Source organism: Polypterus senegalus, chromosome 3 (assembly GCF_016835505.1).
Source record: "Polypterus senegalus isolate Bchr_013 chromosome 3, ASM1683550v1, whole genome shotgun sequence".
Classification (NCBI taxonomy): Eukaryota; Metazoa; Chordata; class Cladistia; order Polypteriformes; family Polypteridae; genus Polypterus; species Polypterus senegalus.
Genome location: NC_053156.1, coordinates 254,105,886 through 254,122,402, shown reverse-complemented (window position 1 = coordinate 254,122,402; position 16,517 = coordinate 254,105,886). Strand labels below are relative to the sequence as shown.

The 16,517-nt window shown below is 34.9% G+C and overlaps 1 protein-coding gene across 1 annotated transcript in view; it reads left to right on the top strand.

Annotated features, from left to right (window-relative positions):
• The window catches only part of nbas (NBAS subunit of NRZ tethering complex), a 418,366-nt gene that overhangs the window by 149,470 nt on the left and 252,379 nt on the right, over nucleotides 1-16,517 (top strand). The window contains exons 28-33 of the mRNA XM_039748931.1: nucleotides 1,914-2,036; nucleotides 2,161-2,263; nucleotides 5,763-5,992; nucleotides 6,979-7,091; nucleotides 10,026-10,139; nucleotides 11,870-11,983. Of these exons, the coding sequence (XP_039604865.1) occupies nucleotides 1,914-2,036; nucleotides 2,161-2,263; nucleotides 5,763-5,992; nucleotides 6,979-7,091; nucleotides 10,026-10,139; nucleotides 11,870-11,983 (797 nt within the window). The remainder of the gene's footprint in view (nucleotides 1-1,913; nucleotides 2,037-2,160; nucleotides 2,264-5,762; nucleotides 5,993-6,978; nucleotides 7,092-10,025; nucleotides 10,140-11,869; nucleotides 11,984-16,517) is intronic.

The following is a 16,517-nucleotide window of genomic DNA, read 5'->3' as shown; positions in this document are numbered from 1 at the left end:
TATAAAATAATTTGTAGTGATTAATGAATTAATTTCACTTTTGAATGGAACATACAATCATCATTAAGTTCTTCAATGGGGAATGCTGACAGCTATAAAAGTCCGGTCCGGAAGGGTGGGGCAGAATTGTTCGGCTTGTTGCTTCTCAGTAATTGTTTTACAATATAAATAGTCACATATTTACATATTGATTGAGTTTTTTTGAGGAAACGTGCCAGGTATGGTTATGTTATGTATGGACTGTGTTCTTGTGAAACCCTGCTAGCAGACAGTGCACCCCCTCTATTCTCTCATGGCCTCTGCCTGAAAATAACTATTCCTGGGATTGTTCACAGACAGAACTTTGAACAGAAGACAGGCACCCCTGGCTATTTTGACCACCTAGGGCAACTATCCCACCAGAGTTGTCTTCCTCCTGTTTATGTCCATCTTTCTGTCAGCTTATTAATGGCTTTACTTCACAGATTTACAGTGTCACACTTCGAACCTGTTACTACAAGGATAAATGCTGAACAAAGAAATTACAATAGGATTTCATGCAGTTATTCTCAAAACTGATATTTTCTCCTAGAAGAACACATAAGTGTATTTTGTTTAAGTGTTTTTGTGTTTATTATTTTTTTGAAGCTGACATCAAAGACAAGTTCACAGGGAAAAGCATTCACACAGAGTTTAGTTTAGCTAGTTGCCCATCCACCCTATTTGTAAATCTTTATTTACTTATTAGTCAAACATTAGGGACAGCTGCTGAAAGAAGTACTATTGATGGGCATAAGTCATCAATATTTTGCTTTTTCTCTTTAGTTTATCAATTTGTCATTAAATCATCTTTAATCAGAAAACCAGTTTTCTTAAGATGTAATGACCCAGTTTAATTAGATAACATTCAGTTGCATAAGTATTGTCTGAGGAAATCTTAGTGACAAGCAACACTGATGTGACTGGAATTTCTTAAATAATCCTAAGAATACTCACAGCAAATCTTACCCTTTTATGTATTTTCCTTATCAGCCAAAAATGGAAAGAAAGAAATGAACTCTTCTATGAAACCCATGCATAATATATCAAGTTTCCTCAAAGAAATAATATTAAATGTGCACTTTGTACTTCCTGTATGCTAGTATAGGCTGTGATAACTACTACCCTCATTTTGACAGTGTAGGTTACATTTAGAAAAGCTGCCCTTAGTCAAGGGTCTTGGAGAAAAGTGTTAACGGTCAATTGCAAGTGGATCTATTGCTTGATCTGAGTGTGGCCATTTTTTGGAAGATTTTTTGGAGAAGATATTTCAAAGGTGCAATTTTTGTATTGTGAAAACAAGGTAAATCTGATATATTCATATATCCACTTCTAATTCTCCTTATTTAGGTCTACACATGTATGGGATGTTTTTATTGTTCTGTCTTTGTCAATTTTATTATCATGGGACTATTTGCAATTTTCCTTTTTTTGTGATGGGAATATTTGCAATTTTCCTTTTTTTGTGTTAGTCTTCTTCTTCTTCTTCTTCTTCTTCCGGGTGTTCCTGTTAGGGGTTGCCACAGCGAATCATCTTTTTCCATGTCTTATTGTCTTCTACATCTTGCTTTGTTACACCCATCACCTGCATGTCCTCTCTCACCACATCCATAAACCTCCTCTTAGGCCTTCCTCTTTTCCTCTTGCCTTTTAAATTTATGTTGTCAAGAGCAGTTTAAAACACTTGGATAAAAAGATGGCAGGAAACACCATTTTTGCTCAGATTGTATAGAAAACTGGACAGATATTTATCTTAACTAATTTAATTTATGAATGAGAGCTTTGTATTTTCAAACAAATTGCTTGCTGGTCCTAAGTTTGGGTTAAACACTATGTATTAAATGTAACTTTGAGATGATGTGATTAAGTAGAAATCATTTTGTATTTTTCTGCAGTGTGGCTGAAGTACTGGAAAAACATGGACTTCCAAAGCCAATATCCTTTGTGAGAAACAGTCAGATGAGCCAAGAGCAAGCTTATGAAGTAATGGTAAAGTTGACCAGATATATGGGACGCAAGTAAGTCTACAAAAGATAACTTTAATAATAAAAAATGTATTAATTGGACTTTTACTGAAAGTATATTTTGTTGTACTTTATGTAGTTTCACATATTATGATTAAGCTGATGTATTTATCTCCAGAAAGCCACCTGTTAGTGAAACCCAATGGAAAGGACTACTACAAGATTTGCTTGATATACAGGAGAGTGTGTATCAGTGCTTGACTCCAGATATATGTCACCAGGTATTATTTTTTTTTTAGCACAGGAACCTACATTGAAACATTTTAAACATTTTTTTTCAACTTAAAGTTCTGTAAAATAGAAAGAGTTTTAATGCAATGAGCATGGAAATGTTGATACTTGCTTTCCACCAGCATATGTTTAGATGTTACAAGCCTGTTCTACTCTGATTAGGTGAAGTGCTTACCAATTATGGGATCTGTTACTGATTTTTTCATTCATTAGAACCATGACTTGAATTGAAAACACTGAATGGTAAAACACATTAAGAAACTGGAGGACTGTAGTAGTTTTGTTTGTTTTGGAGTGGGTGGAAAGTACTCTGATTAAAATCATATTTAGTAGAAATGCTATACAGATTGTGTCAATGAGAATTAATCTTTATGATGTAGTATAGGTTGTATCACCTAAAGATCGTATTTTAATCTGAATAAGTTGGAGTTTTCACTTTCTCAAAAAGAAAAAGCAATATATATATAGGTTTAATCTTTCCCTTACAAAAGTATATTTCACTTGTTCATTACATTGTATTTATTTTTATAGTGTTTCTGTACGTATTCTTTTATTCATTCACCTACAGTAATTTAGATTTATGTGAAAAACTAGCAGAATAATAATACAGAATGTTATAGTGTCTGCATTTTCTTGCTGATTTTTGTAATAAAATTCTTGTTTTGTAGTCAACAAGGTATGTTTGTGGTGACATCTGTCCTATCTCTGCATCCCATATTGCTAAATGTGCACGGAAAAAGTAAAGATTATAAGACCCCATCTTGCAGCTGAATTGCTTTCTAGTGTTAAGTCAAAAATGGAAAAAGCCATATTTGAAACTGTATGTTCCAATGTATAATAATAAAAAAGCCTTCTTGGTTTATTTTAGTAAACACAATAGAATGTCTTGAAAGATATCCCTGCGGCGCATACAGATGTGTTTCATAATGTATGATAGTGGATTGGTAGAAGAAATGCCATTCAAAATTGTACATGTTTGTTTATTGCAGGTTCTAAAAGCTAACACATCATTATTTAATTTATTTACTTAAAAATTTTTCAGACTGGGCAATATGAAAATATTTTTTCAGTTTTGCGGGTCTCACATTTCCTTATTTCAGTTTATTTTATACCTAATATTTCTTTATGTACATGACTTTGTTTACAGTGCAGGGTAGGACTTTTTATGGCAGTTTTTGCCACAATGCAAAAAAATGTTTTTGTGAATGATTTTGCAAAATGTAAAAAACGACATTTAACTTAGCAGAGTAATGAAAACCACTGCTTTGTCTCATTAACAGCAGTAAAAAAAAGACACATTAAGCAGGGTATATGTTTTCTTTTTTTATTAGAAAAATTGTCAAAACAAAACAGTAAGCAACATATAGATTCTCTCAAGTAAAACATGTTTCATATAATCTTTAACTGCTTAAAGTGTTTCAGACCAATGGTGAAGTCAAAAGTACAGAGGCCCACCTATAGTCAAATGTCATTTGTTAGTGTAAAGCCTTGTTTAATTACTACACTTATTTAACTTTGTGTTTATGTGAAAAATTCTAATCCACTCTTAACTTAATTTGCATTTCAAATCACTGTATCTTAGTCATGATATTAACCCTCGTCCATTAAGGTAGTTACAAGAAGAATGACACAACTGATGCATGAAATTAAACTTTCCTTTTCATATATTTAACTAAGACGTATACTTCATGTGCACATAATTGTAGATAGAACCAAGATGTATCAGTTTTTCTCAAGTTCAGTCATTAGGTCCACTGTGGCACCAGGATTTTGTTCCTTCCATTTTCACAGTCTTGTTTTACATCTAATTGATCCTTTTTTATTATTCAGCATTCAGAAAAGGGCAATGTGAGGTTTCCTTTTGTGGGAAATTTTCCTTGGCATTTTCGTTAATTCCCCTTTTCCCTGTAGACTTTGCTCCCTTAATTTTAACCTAACAATGACTATTAATACAGAGCTGAGGAGACACCTAGGCAAACGATATTGAAAGGCTGCAACTACATTCTGCTGACATCTACTTTAGTATATAACAGCCTAAATAGCCAAAACACTAGGAAAAGCAGAATTAAATCCATAACAAGGATGGTGAAATTCTTAAAAAGCAACATATGAAAACACTAAATTACCTCCAAGTTGCACATGGTGTATTTGGGCTCCTGGACTGAACATGCAAAGGATGTTGAACTACTGGTTCATTTGTAATTAACATCTCATTGTTAATTGTCAGCTTGTTAAGAAAACAAGTAGCAACTGAAAATTCTAACTGCGTATACTGTATGTAAAATTAAAAGAAGAATTTTAAAGGTTTGGAAAGTTAATAATGTTGATCAGCGAATTTTGGCACAGCGTTATTCGCAGCAAATTTGCTGCATTTGCCTTTGTTTGGATGGGTTTGTTTGAATGAGTTTTACTGTTGATTTGGCTGGTTTAATAATGCTTTGCGAGGCCAACACGACTTCCACTGGAGCTGTAACAGCCAACACTGGATAGGACTGCCCCCCGGATGTGTAATACTGATCATTTGCATTACAGACTCTCTGGGACTTAGTTAGTGGTAGAGATAAGAGAGAGCAAGCAAGAGAGAGAGAAAGAAAAAAATCAAAGGATTATTGCTGTTGGGATTTCATTTTTCTTAGGTGTTCAGTGCTGTTTGCGACAGGTTTTTCTTTTATTATGTTTGTTGTTATCGTTCCATCCGTGTGTGTGTGTGTGTGCCTTTCTGTACGGCAATGTGGGGTCAAATAAAAGTACAAGTATTTTTCTTCTGTTTGATTTGCGTATTTTATATTTTTCCCCTCCAAAATACTATTCAGTTCCCATGAAAGCTGGAGGAAGGAGAGCTGGTCATGGCTGTGTCCGTAGAGTTGACCGAGGGCTTGGTACCACCTACCCAATCACGTCCTCTCAGCCACCTGTGGCAATACCTGTCAGTCTTGCAGAGAGGGAAGCTCTTTGATCATGCCTTGGGGAATCTCTGGGTAGAAGTCCACAAGGAGGCAAAGATAGAACTGAAAAGTGATGGACTTGAGCTGTTTGGGGGAGGTTCTGGGCACATTTAGAATATTTACTTTGTATGTGCCTTATAACCAAACAAAAATACAGTATGTTCTTTTAACTAGGACTGTGCATGAGTATCCGTGCATTGGAATAATTATTTTTCAATCCATATTAGCATGAAAACACCATACATTAACCCTAATTAACCATTAGCTTCAAAACAATGCACGTTTGTATCTTGTTAGATTTGCTATATTGGACTTGTCTTTGTAGCAAGATGGGCTTCGGTGCTATATGCTATGCAGTGTAAAATCTATGTTTGCAGAAGATAGTTTTCTTTTTGATTGAATCATACCACAATATTTTTTTTTGTTTTTACAGCTTTTAATGTTTTCAATAATTAGTTCTAATATCACATTGAGGAGATTGATTGCATTTTTTTTTCAAATAGCCATCCCTGTTTCTAACATTAAATGACTTTTCAATTTTTAGATTTTTACTGAAAGTCTGCTCTGCTCAAGCCATTTAGAGAATATCCACTTGGCTGGACAGATGATGAACTGCAATGCCGTATCAGTAGAACCACAAGGGAGTATGGCCTTCCGAAGTAAAGTGCATTCCAAGGTCAGCTACGAGAAGAGTGTTGAATTAGTACTTGCAGCAGCCAGCGAGTACTTCAACTCATCTACAAGCTTAACCGATGATTGTATGGAACTAGCCAGGTAATACTGCACTATATATTTGCAATGCTGTGTACTTCTTCAGTTGAGGAATTTCATTTAGAGACCCAGATGAAAAATGCTTGAGTACCTTTATTTTTATTAACCAGAAACATACTGTATGAGGGAAGTTTTTGAAAGGGAGAACACAGCGATTCGTCCCTGGATGTCAGGTTGCATGTACTGTCCACTTGCAAGCAATCCAAAACTACTGTGCTTCATGTATCAAAATACTGTCCCATTCATCTCCTACTCTTATTCTACTTTTTCCAAACTATAGCTGTAGTAACCTTTTCCAATAATGCCAATGTTTCATTTCACTTCTTGATGCATAAGCAAGGGTGGAATTTAAATGTGTAAGAGGTTGATTCTGTAGCATACCCTGGAACCACTTCCTACATCATAAACACATTTTCAAAGTTCTCAAGCTGTCACACCAGAGCTCTCACTGGTAACACCAGGCACTTCTGCATCTTTTTGCCCTACTTCCTGTTTAAAAGTGGCAGGCACAAAAGGTAATCCCCATGCTGTTTGCCCTCTGTAAAATGCATCAGGGTTCCACTTGCTCCATTTTGTAATTCAATCATCTGTCAGTTTGGTGAAGCTGACCAAGGCTTCTGCCATTGTAAGACTCTGATTCTCTTTAATTTTGGTACCCAGAGTGTATTTATTTTTAGTACATAGATTCATTCACTCACTGGCAGGGTTCCCCAGTCAAGAAAGTGGTATTAAAGTTTAAAACAAAATGACATCAGGACATTACTTCAATAAAAATGTTTATTAAAAATAGCTTAGTTCTTGAATTTGATATCCATATACAGAGGTTTCAAAAACATTCTTTATGTGGGTGATATTTTATTTTATAAAAACTGTTTGTGTTATAATTATTTAATATACAGTATTATACATAATACAAAAATACATTGTTAATTTAATATTATTAAACTTAATGAATTAAGGTTAGTTTTTAGTTTATAATGTTATCTTAGATGCTGCTTGCAGCTTATCAAAGACTGCCCTCCAGTTATTAAAGAAGAACTTGACTTGATCAATGCATTAACTCATCTAGAGGAATTTGGGGTGAAGATTCTTCCTTTACAAGGTATTTACTATCTACTCAAAAATACTGTTGTAATAGTAAAAGTTTAATGATTAAAACTGCATGTGTTGATATTTTATCTTTCTAAGAGAAACTTGGATGTTGAGTTTAGGACAGCAGCAATTGTAGCTTGTAAACAGTAACTTAAACCCTTAGAAATGTAATTCTTATTACCTAAATGTGAAAACATAAGTTTTAGTTATGAACATTTTCTATACAATTGGGCATTTTTACGTTACCAAAGGTGTTTTCAGTTATGTACTAAATTTGTTTACATTTTTGAGTGCACTTTTGAAACTATCTTTTTTAATTCTTCAGTTTTAGTTTTTAAGTGGATAGAGGCAGCAGCATCTCTAATAATTTGTTAATATGTTAATAAGAATAAAGGTTTAACTTGATCTATTTTTAAATAAACACATTACACATTTAGAATTAAGCATGCTTGTCTGTTATTCAAAAGTAGTAACATGTTCATTGTTAAGAAAAAATCTTGACAATCTTCATGATATATTTTATGCTGAAGTTTAACAGTGCAGATTTTTAAACTATATTTTTGAGTTCTACTTATCTGCCTGCAGAGTCTGTTTGTGAGAGCTGTAATAGAGTTAATCACCATGTACAACATATACCAAAAATGGGGCCGGATCTTTTCCTGATCCAAAGAACCCACCTACTATATAAACTGCTCAAAAAAATTAAAGGAACACTTTGAAAACACATCAGATCTCAATGGGAAAAAGAAATCCTCCTGGATATCTATACTGATATAGACTGGGTAATGTGTTAGGAACGAAAGGATGCCACATCGTTTGATGGAAATGAAAATGATCAACCTACAGAGCCCTGAATTCAAAGACGCCCCAAAAATCAGAGTGAAAAAATTATGTGGCAGGCTAGTCCATTTTGCTAAAATTTAATTGCAGCAACTCAAAATTGTACGCAGCACTTTGTATGGCCCCTGTGTTGTTGTATACATGCCTGACAACATCGGTGCATGCTTCTAATGAGATGACAGATGGTGTTGTGGGGGATCTCCTCCCAGATCTGTACCAGGGTATCACTGAGCTCCTGGACAGTCTGAGGTGCAACCTGGTGGCATTGGATGGACCAAAACATAATGTCCCAGAGGTGTTCTATTGGATTTAGGTCAGGAAAGTGTGGTGGCCAGTCAATGGTATCAATTCCTTCATCCTCCAGGAACTGCCTGCATACTCTCACCACATGAGGCCAGGAATTGTCGTGTACCAGGAGCCACTGTACCAGCATAGGGTCTGACAATGGGTCCAAGGATTTCATCCTGATACCTAATGGCAGCCAAGGTGCCTTTGTCAAGCCTGTAGCGGTCTGTGTGACCCTCCATGGATATGCCTCCCCAGACAATCATTAACCCACCACCAAACTGCTCATGCTGAATGATGTTACAGGCAGCATAATGTTCTCCATGGCTTCTCCAGACCCTTTCACTTCTGTCACGTGCTCAGGGTGAACCTGCTCTCATCTGTAAAAAGCACAGAGCACCAGTGGTGCATCTGCCAATTCTGGTATTCTATGGCGAATGCCAATCGAGCTGCATGCTGCTGGGCAGTGAGCTCAGGGCCCATTAGAGGACATGGGGCCCTTGGGTCACCCTCATGAAGTCTTTCTGGTTGTTTGGTCAGAGACATTCACACCAGTGGCCTACTGGAGGTCATTTTGTAGGGCTCTGGCAGTGCTCATCCTGTTTCTCCTTGCCCAAAGGAGCAGATACTGGTCCTGCTGATGGGTTATGGACCTTCTATGGCCCTCTCCAGCTCTCCTAGAGTAACTGCTTGTCTCCTAGAATCTCCTCCATGCCCTTGAGACTGTGCAGGGAGACACAGCAAACCTTCTGGCAATGACACGTATTGATGTGCCATCCTGGAGAAGTTGGACTACCTGTGCAACCTCTGTAGGGTCCAGGTATCGCCTCATGCTACCAGTAGTGACACTGACTGTAGCCAAATGCAAAACTAGTGAAGAAACAATCAGAAAAGATGAGGAGGGAAAAATGTCAGTGGCCTCCACCTGTTAAACCATTCCTGTTTTGGGGGTCATCTCATTGTTGCCCCTCTAGTGCATCTGTTGTTAATTTCATTAACACCACAGCAGCTGAAACTGATTAATAACCCCCTCTGCTACTTAACTGACCAGATTAATATCCCATAGGTTTCATTGACTTTATGCTATACTCTGATTAAAAAGTGTTCCTTTAATTCTTTTGAGCAGTATATATATGACAAAGCCTATCTTAGGGTGTAGGTGGGTAAACTTCCCACAGCACTGATAAATTAGTTCAGTGTATAAATAGGTATAGAATTTAATATTCTGTTTGTCATTTCACATTATTTTATGACATGTGCCAAAGTAACACTTGATCTAAGTCCATTAATGTATATGCTTTAATGGTCCCTGTATGTTATATCATGCCTTTGACAATGAGTACTTTAATGTAGCACAGTACAATACAGTTAAAGAAATTTAGTACTTAGTTAGATGCTATAAATATAATGTACTACAAGCACAAAAGTAAATAATCAAAATTGCATGTGTATTATCATATACATGTTAATTTCATTTCCTGTTCTCCTGATGTGTGCAAAATATACATCAACATCAGGAGTCACCATCTGGTGAGAAAGACGAGGCAGCACCTTAAAGTGAAAATGGTGGGTTAGATCCTCAATTCAAAGTTTCTTCTTACAGGAATGGCATTCAACAGTAAGTTTTTTTTATACCCAAACCAAATGAAAAAATAATTATTTGTAATTTTCTTTACTAAAGTATCACTGCATTTTAGTGTTGTTTACCTAAATTAATACTTGATTGCCATTTATATCAATACTACACCATAAAAAATCACAATAAAGCAAGTGAATCAATCAATAACTATACTGATGTATACATTTTTTTTTTTTGCAGTGCGCATGCGGGTAGATCGCTTAAGTCTTATTAAAGAATGCATTACTACAAGCCAGATGGCATACAAACAATCAACAAAACTCTTGGGACTTGCTGATCTCTTGAGGGTTGCAGGTAATATGCTAGTTACTTCATTTTTAGATATAAATTTGAAATACACGTATGGATGTGACAGTTTTATTTCTCCAACACTTCATATGTATTATCATTGCAATTAAAGAATTATTAATAAACATAGTAACTTTGATTACATCATGTTTAGCACTCTTAATAACAGGTTTGAATATATATAATAATATATACAAAAAAATAAGATTATTGGAAAAGTTTTGATGCAAACAGCCTATTCGGCTCAACAAAGCTCATCATTTCCTATTCTCCTGATGTGTGCAAAATATACATCAACATCAGGAGTGACCATCTGGTGAGAAAGATGAGGCATCACCTTAATCATCTCAGACAAATGAAAAAAAAAACAAAGTTTCAGAAAAGTCCTGAATTCCTTCTATCATTCGTCTGTTGGAAACATATTTGCAGGATATATCTCTGCTTGGTATGGACATGGCCCAAAAACGGATCACACAGCACTGCAGAGAGATTTGCACGTGGCTGAGTGCATCATAAGGATGTCAATACCATCTCTACAGGACCTATATGCAAAAAAAGGTGAACTAGCAAGATAGCCAAGATCTGACATCAGGATTTGTTGTGTCAAATCAAGAACAGAAAGACTGAGAAAGAGTTTGATTTCCCAGGCAATAAAATTAAGAAATGGTCATCTTGTCAGACATTTGTCAAAATTATAAAACAATAACAATTTTTATATCTCTGTCTGCACCTTTTATATTTTGTCTATTTTAGTGTATACTTTTTATTTTAATTGCACAGTACAGGCTGCTCACTGAGCTATATTTCACTGTACACCCTTGAGCGTGTACATGTAACAAATAAATACAATCTAATTTTATATCACAGGTCAATTATACATTAAGATCAATATTTTTATTTAAATCATGGTAGCTTAAATGAAAGCACATTGCTAGAAAATTTTTAAATGACACATGTCACTTATGACTAAAGCACCTATAACATAATCCCTAAGCCCTATGTTTGCTGAAGCAAACAATAGTTTCTTTGAAATTAAAAAGTATGATTTTGTAGTTTGGTGCACAACCCCATTTCCACTGTTTTAGTGGTGGAGCTGAAATAGGGTTGTCATGTACTGCATACTTATATGAAATAACCAAAAGCAAATTCATATTGGCATTTTTTTAATGTGTCAGTAACTTTGGGTATTATAAATTTTAAACCAAGTTAAAATAGATTTGTGAATCGCTACACTCAAACGCATGCTGCAAAGATAATCTTTCACCCTAGTGCCTGTGTAAAGTAGCAAGGAGGGTAACAATGTTTGATCAAAAATATATAGAACTGCTTAATGCAAACATGGCATAGCTTAATCATATCAATTGATAATCCAATTCATCCTTGTAATTATTGCCTTCATTTTAGCAGACTGAAAAGTGGTGGAATCCTGTAAAATAAAAAAATGCTAAGGTATAAGATACTGACTTTAAGAAATTAGACTTATTAATGGTACAAACAAGTATTTTAAACAATTAACTAGATCAAGTTAAATGTATGTGTTTATTTTGCAGTATGTAAGTGAAGGCATTTTTGAATCTTATTGTGCACAAGTTCTTTATCTTTCTTATTGTATATTTGCATTATTTATTTGCAAGGCAGCTAACCCAGTTGAATTTTCTCTTGTGAATTGTTAAAATTTAAAATTTACCTATGTTTACCTTGCTCTTCATTTGATTTTTTTTTTTATTTATTTTCAGGGGATAACTTGTTGGAGAGAAAGGGCCAAGTATTAACTTTGCTAGCAGAACAGTCTCTGCATGTACAGGATTACAAAGCTGCTAACAGCTATTGTCAAGAGCTCATGTCTACAGGTGATTGTAAAGCAAAATACATATTTTTGTTTATTTTGGACTACAGGAATTATTTAATTAAATAACTTAAAATAAAGGACATTGAAGAAATAATTACATAAATTAATAAATAAGCAACAAAGATCCATGTATTATACGACACATTTGATTATTTTTGCTCATATATCATTTTCTAATTATTTACTTATTTTCACATTTTACAATGCATTTATTTATTTGCATAATTATTTATTTATTCAATTAATTACATTTATCTGAAATATTCCTTCTTGAAAAAATATAAATGCTGCAGTTATTTTCCTTGGCAGCTCTTGATGACTTTACTATGCACAGTTTCTGTGCTATGGTTTTGGTTTAATTCTTAATTTCTTTCTCTATCCAAATTGCTTTCATGGAATTATTGGCTTAGGCCTTTGACTACAAAGGCAGACACCATATACAACAGAAGAACAAGGTCTATATTCCACAGTACACATTCACAGATGTTTTATGTTTGCACAGTAAATGCTGCCGGAAACAGGTGATCAGTAAGAAATATTTGGCAGTCAGTTGTATGCATTATTATCCTCACAGAATGCAGTATTAGTCTAAAATATTAAACCTTATATACTTCAGAGTTATTAGTAGAAAATGTAAAAACATGATATCCTGTACTTTTGTGTGATATACATTGTTTTTATTTTAAAGCTGCATTACTTTTGTATGCAGCAAAAATGGAAATTTTGATCTTGTTGCCTAGTACTTAAACAAAGGGCACTGTGGCTAAACATTGCTTATTCACAAAACAATTTGAAAACAGTATTAAGAATTTAGAACAGCTGTGGGACAGTATAAAAAGCACTATTATTTATTAAAGAATTTTAATGTTTGTACTCTCTGTGTTTAATTCACTTTTAATTATTGGCTTTAAAACTTTTTCACATGCTCATGCAAGATTATTAATCTAAGAATTCAAGATCACCTTAATGGAAGACAAATATACATTAAATCAAGAAGGGTATTAACAGGTTACAGTCACAAATGTATGGTGCTGATTAAGGGACGGTTTATACTTCATGCACTGAACGCGTACACGTCATGGCTGCCATGTCTTCCCAGTGTTCATTCGATGCATCCTCTGAGCCAGTCCTCAGTAATTAATGCGACGTGTGCACAAGTTGCAGTATCAGCAAACAATCAGGAGGCCCAGTGTGTCCAATTTGGAATGTAACATCACAGTCTCTGTTTACTGTCAACTTGTAACAGCAAGCCCCATTGCAGATCCTACAGGATAAATGTGCATGCTTCAATGTTTGATGAATGTTTCGATGTGGTGAAGCAGAATGCTGACATACAAATGCATTTGTGCCGTATTTCTTTTCAAGTGTTCTATATTCCCCAATGTAATGATGCAATACATTTTATACATCTCATATACTATCTTCTGTGCCGTCTTTTTTGCTTTTTTTGCACCTTCTCAACAGCATTAGAATGTACAGAAACATAATTGAACCGCAGAGAAAAAAAATAGGGACACAGTGAATGTCTATTGTGTGATTAAAGTGGAAAAAGTTACTTCCATGGTATTCCCTGTCCGGAGTTTGCATGTTTTCCTTGTGAGTTTCCATAGTGTGCTCCGGTTTCCTTCCAAGGACATGCAGGTTTGGGGATTTGGTGATGCTAAAATGAGGCTAGTGTATGTTTGTGCGTATATTCACCTTTCGATGAACTGATGCACCATCCAAGGATTGTTTCTGCCTCCTGCCTGATGCTTGCTAGATAGATATAATCATTAAACATCCATTCTTTTCAGAGATATTGTAGTAAGGTGTCATGGGAATTTAATGGATGTTTCAGGCAATTCACAACGCAGCAAAGCCAAACGTGGGTTTTACACTGCCACCTGGTGGAATCTTTCAGATTTACATAAAGTACGCACACAAGTATAAACAGAACACCACTTGCGTAGCAGTAGTGTCTGCAGGCACAAGTGTAAACCCAGCCTAAGACCTTGGTTTATCAGTGTTTCTAGTCTGGTATGTTAGTTTAAGTTGCTTAGCTTTTTAATTTGATCATACATATTTGAATATTATTTGGGTTTTCAAAACATAGTAATTTAATATATGAATACTTCTTTGGGTAATTTATATCTGATGTACTGTTGGAAACTGCCCCTTCATTGCAGAATTATTTCTTTCAACTTGTATAAACTTTTTTATGTTTATAAACTGTCAGAATTTTAACCATATTTTTGGAAAGACTAATTTTCCTTTGCTATATGTAACTGTGCCATGAAAAACTGAAAACTATCATTCGAGTGTATGTTGTAAGATGTAAGTGTGCATTTCTTAGATTAGTGACTAGCAGAATACCCGCGCTTCGCAGCGGAGAAGTAGTGTGTTAAAGAAGTTATGAAAAAGAAAAGCAAACATTTTAAAAATAACGTAAGATGATTGTTAATGTAATTGTTTTGTCATTGATATGAGTGTTGCTGGCATATATATATATATATATATATATATATATATATATATATACACACACACACAGACACATATATAAACATATATATACATATACATATATATACACATACTGTATATACAACATATACATATCTACATATATACTGTATATACACATATATATACAAATCTACATATATATATCTACATATATATATATTAGGGTGGGACTCGATTAAAAAATTAATCCAATTAATTAGAGGCTGTGTAAGAATTAATCTTGATTAATCGTATGTAATCGCACGTAAATTTGCCCCAAATCACAAATGTTTTTTTTTTATTTAAAACGGTTTTAGTGGGCGACAGAATCAAATAATAGACATGGACATGAATATTGTAAACTGAAGCTGTTTTAATTTCTGAAAAAAAAAGCCTTTAAACTGCATTTGAATTCAAAACAGAAACAAAAATATCATCCCTGGTTAAAATTGGGCAGACTTAAAAATAAAGTGGTAGTTTAAGTACTTTAAGTACATTTGCAGAATAGTATTGTCTTTAAATAATAATAACCAAAATTTCACCATAAAGTGCAGTTTTTCTTCTTAAAAAAATAAGTCAGAAACATAAAAGGTAATTTGACCAGCTTACTCTTTAAACTCTGAGTAACATTAGCCAAAATTATTTTGTACATTAGGCTAAAACAGTGTGATCATTGAACATTTTGTAATTAGATGTATTTAGAATTACTAACGGTCACGGAAGTCCAATGATCCCCAGTAAGAGCCACAAAGTCCGCTTTCTGTAATGCATCTAATTTTGCTTGCTTTTCAGTGTGCACAAAACCATGCTTTTATCAAGGCTTATCGGAAGTCGAAATGATCAGTCGTAGGAACGCGCTTTATTCCGACTCTAACATTTTTGTAGCTGTGATGTGTGCATCAGTGTAATGGATGTACCAGGAAATCATGCATTGACAAAAGTTCCCGTTTGCTTGGAATTGAAAGTGTGATTAAATGCGTTATTTTTTAACGTTATGGAGTACATGCATCGAAGCTTCTCAGCTGTGCTTGTGCTAAGAAAGGGAAAATTTTAAAAATAACGTAACATGATTCTGTGTTAACCTAATATTTTTCATACGTCCCAAACCAAGGAGATGGGAAGGTAAAATGAATCGGTAGCGCATACATAGTCAGTACATCCCTCTCGAATCGAACCTCGAATGTCGGCGTTAGAGGCTTAAGACTCTACAATTGCGCCACAGCATGTGGCTTGTCTATGCTAAAGTATGTATTGTAGATCAGGGTATATATATACATTTATATATATACCCGTGTATCGCAGTGGAGAAGTAGAAGTTATGAAAAGAAAAGGGAACATTTTAAAAATAACGTAACATGATTGTCAATATACAGTAATTGTTTTGTGAGTGTTATTGAATGTTGCTGTCATCAAGGATTTGATTATCATTATTTCTTTCAATCAGGCTCGTATTTGTAGGATGTGTTCAAGTTACATTCCGTGTTTGTCAATCGTTGTAAAGATAAGAGGTTTCATTCATCGATTAGTTCCTTACTGCATCAATAAACAGCTCGTCTTCCTTTTATCTGTGATGTGACAAACTGCATGCACGTTTTTTTTACACTGTCTTCCTTTAGCAGGACATTCACTTTTTCCACCGTGTGCTTTGTTTCCGCAGTAGCTGCACTTATGAATATGATTCTATGTATAAGGCGCTTCATATTTTTTGCTGCCTTCTCAATTGTGTAATTCGGTTTTGTTCAGCACTCTTTGGAACTGTTGCTTTTGTCTGTGCACTGCGTCAGTTCACGTGAGCCGCTTGGTGTTCTTGCATCGAAGGTTCCCAGCTGTACTGGTGCCATCTCATGTAATGTCAGCTAAGACCCGGCACTTAAAACTTTCTCTCGCAGTTTCAATGAGTTTGTGCCAAACACCACCCTGACCATCTCATCTTCCTCTGCATAAGCACAGTCCTTCACACGTGAATATTTACCGGCAGTGTTTGTATTGGATTGCCGCTGATGGACGGCCTTATATGGGCAGGCACTAAATTACAAGCGCTAGTGGTAGCC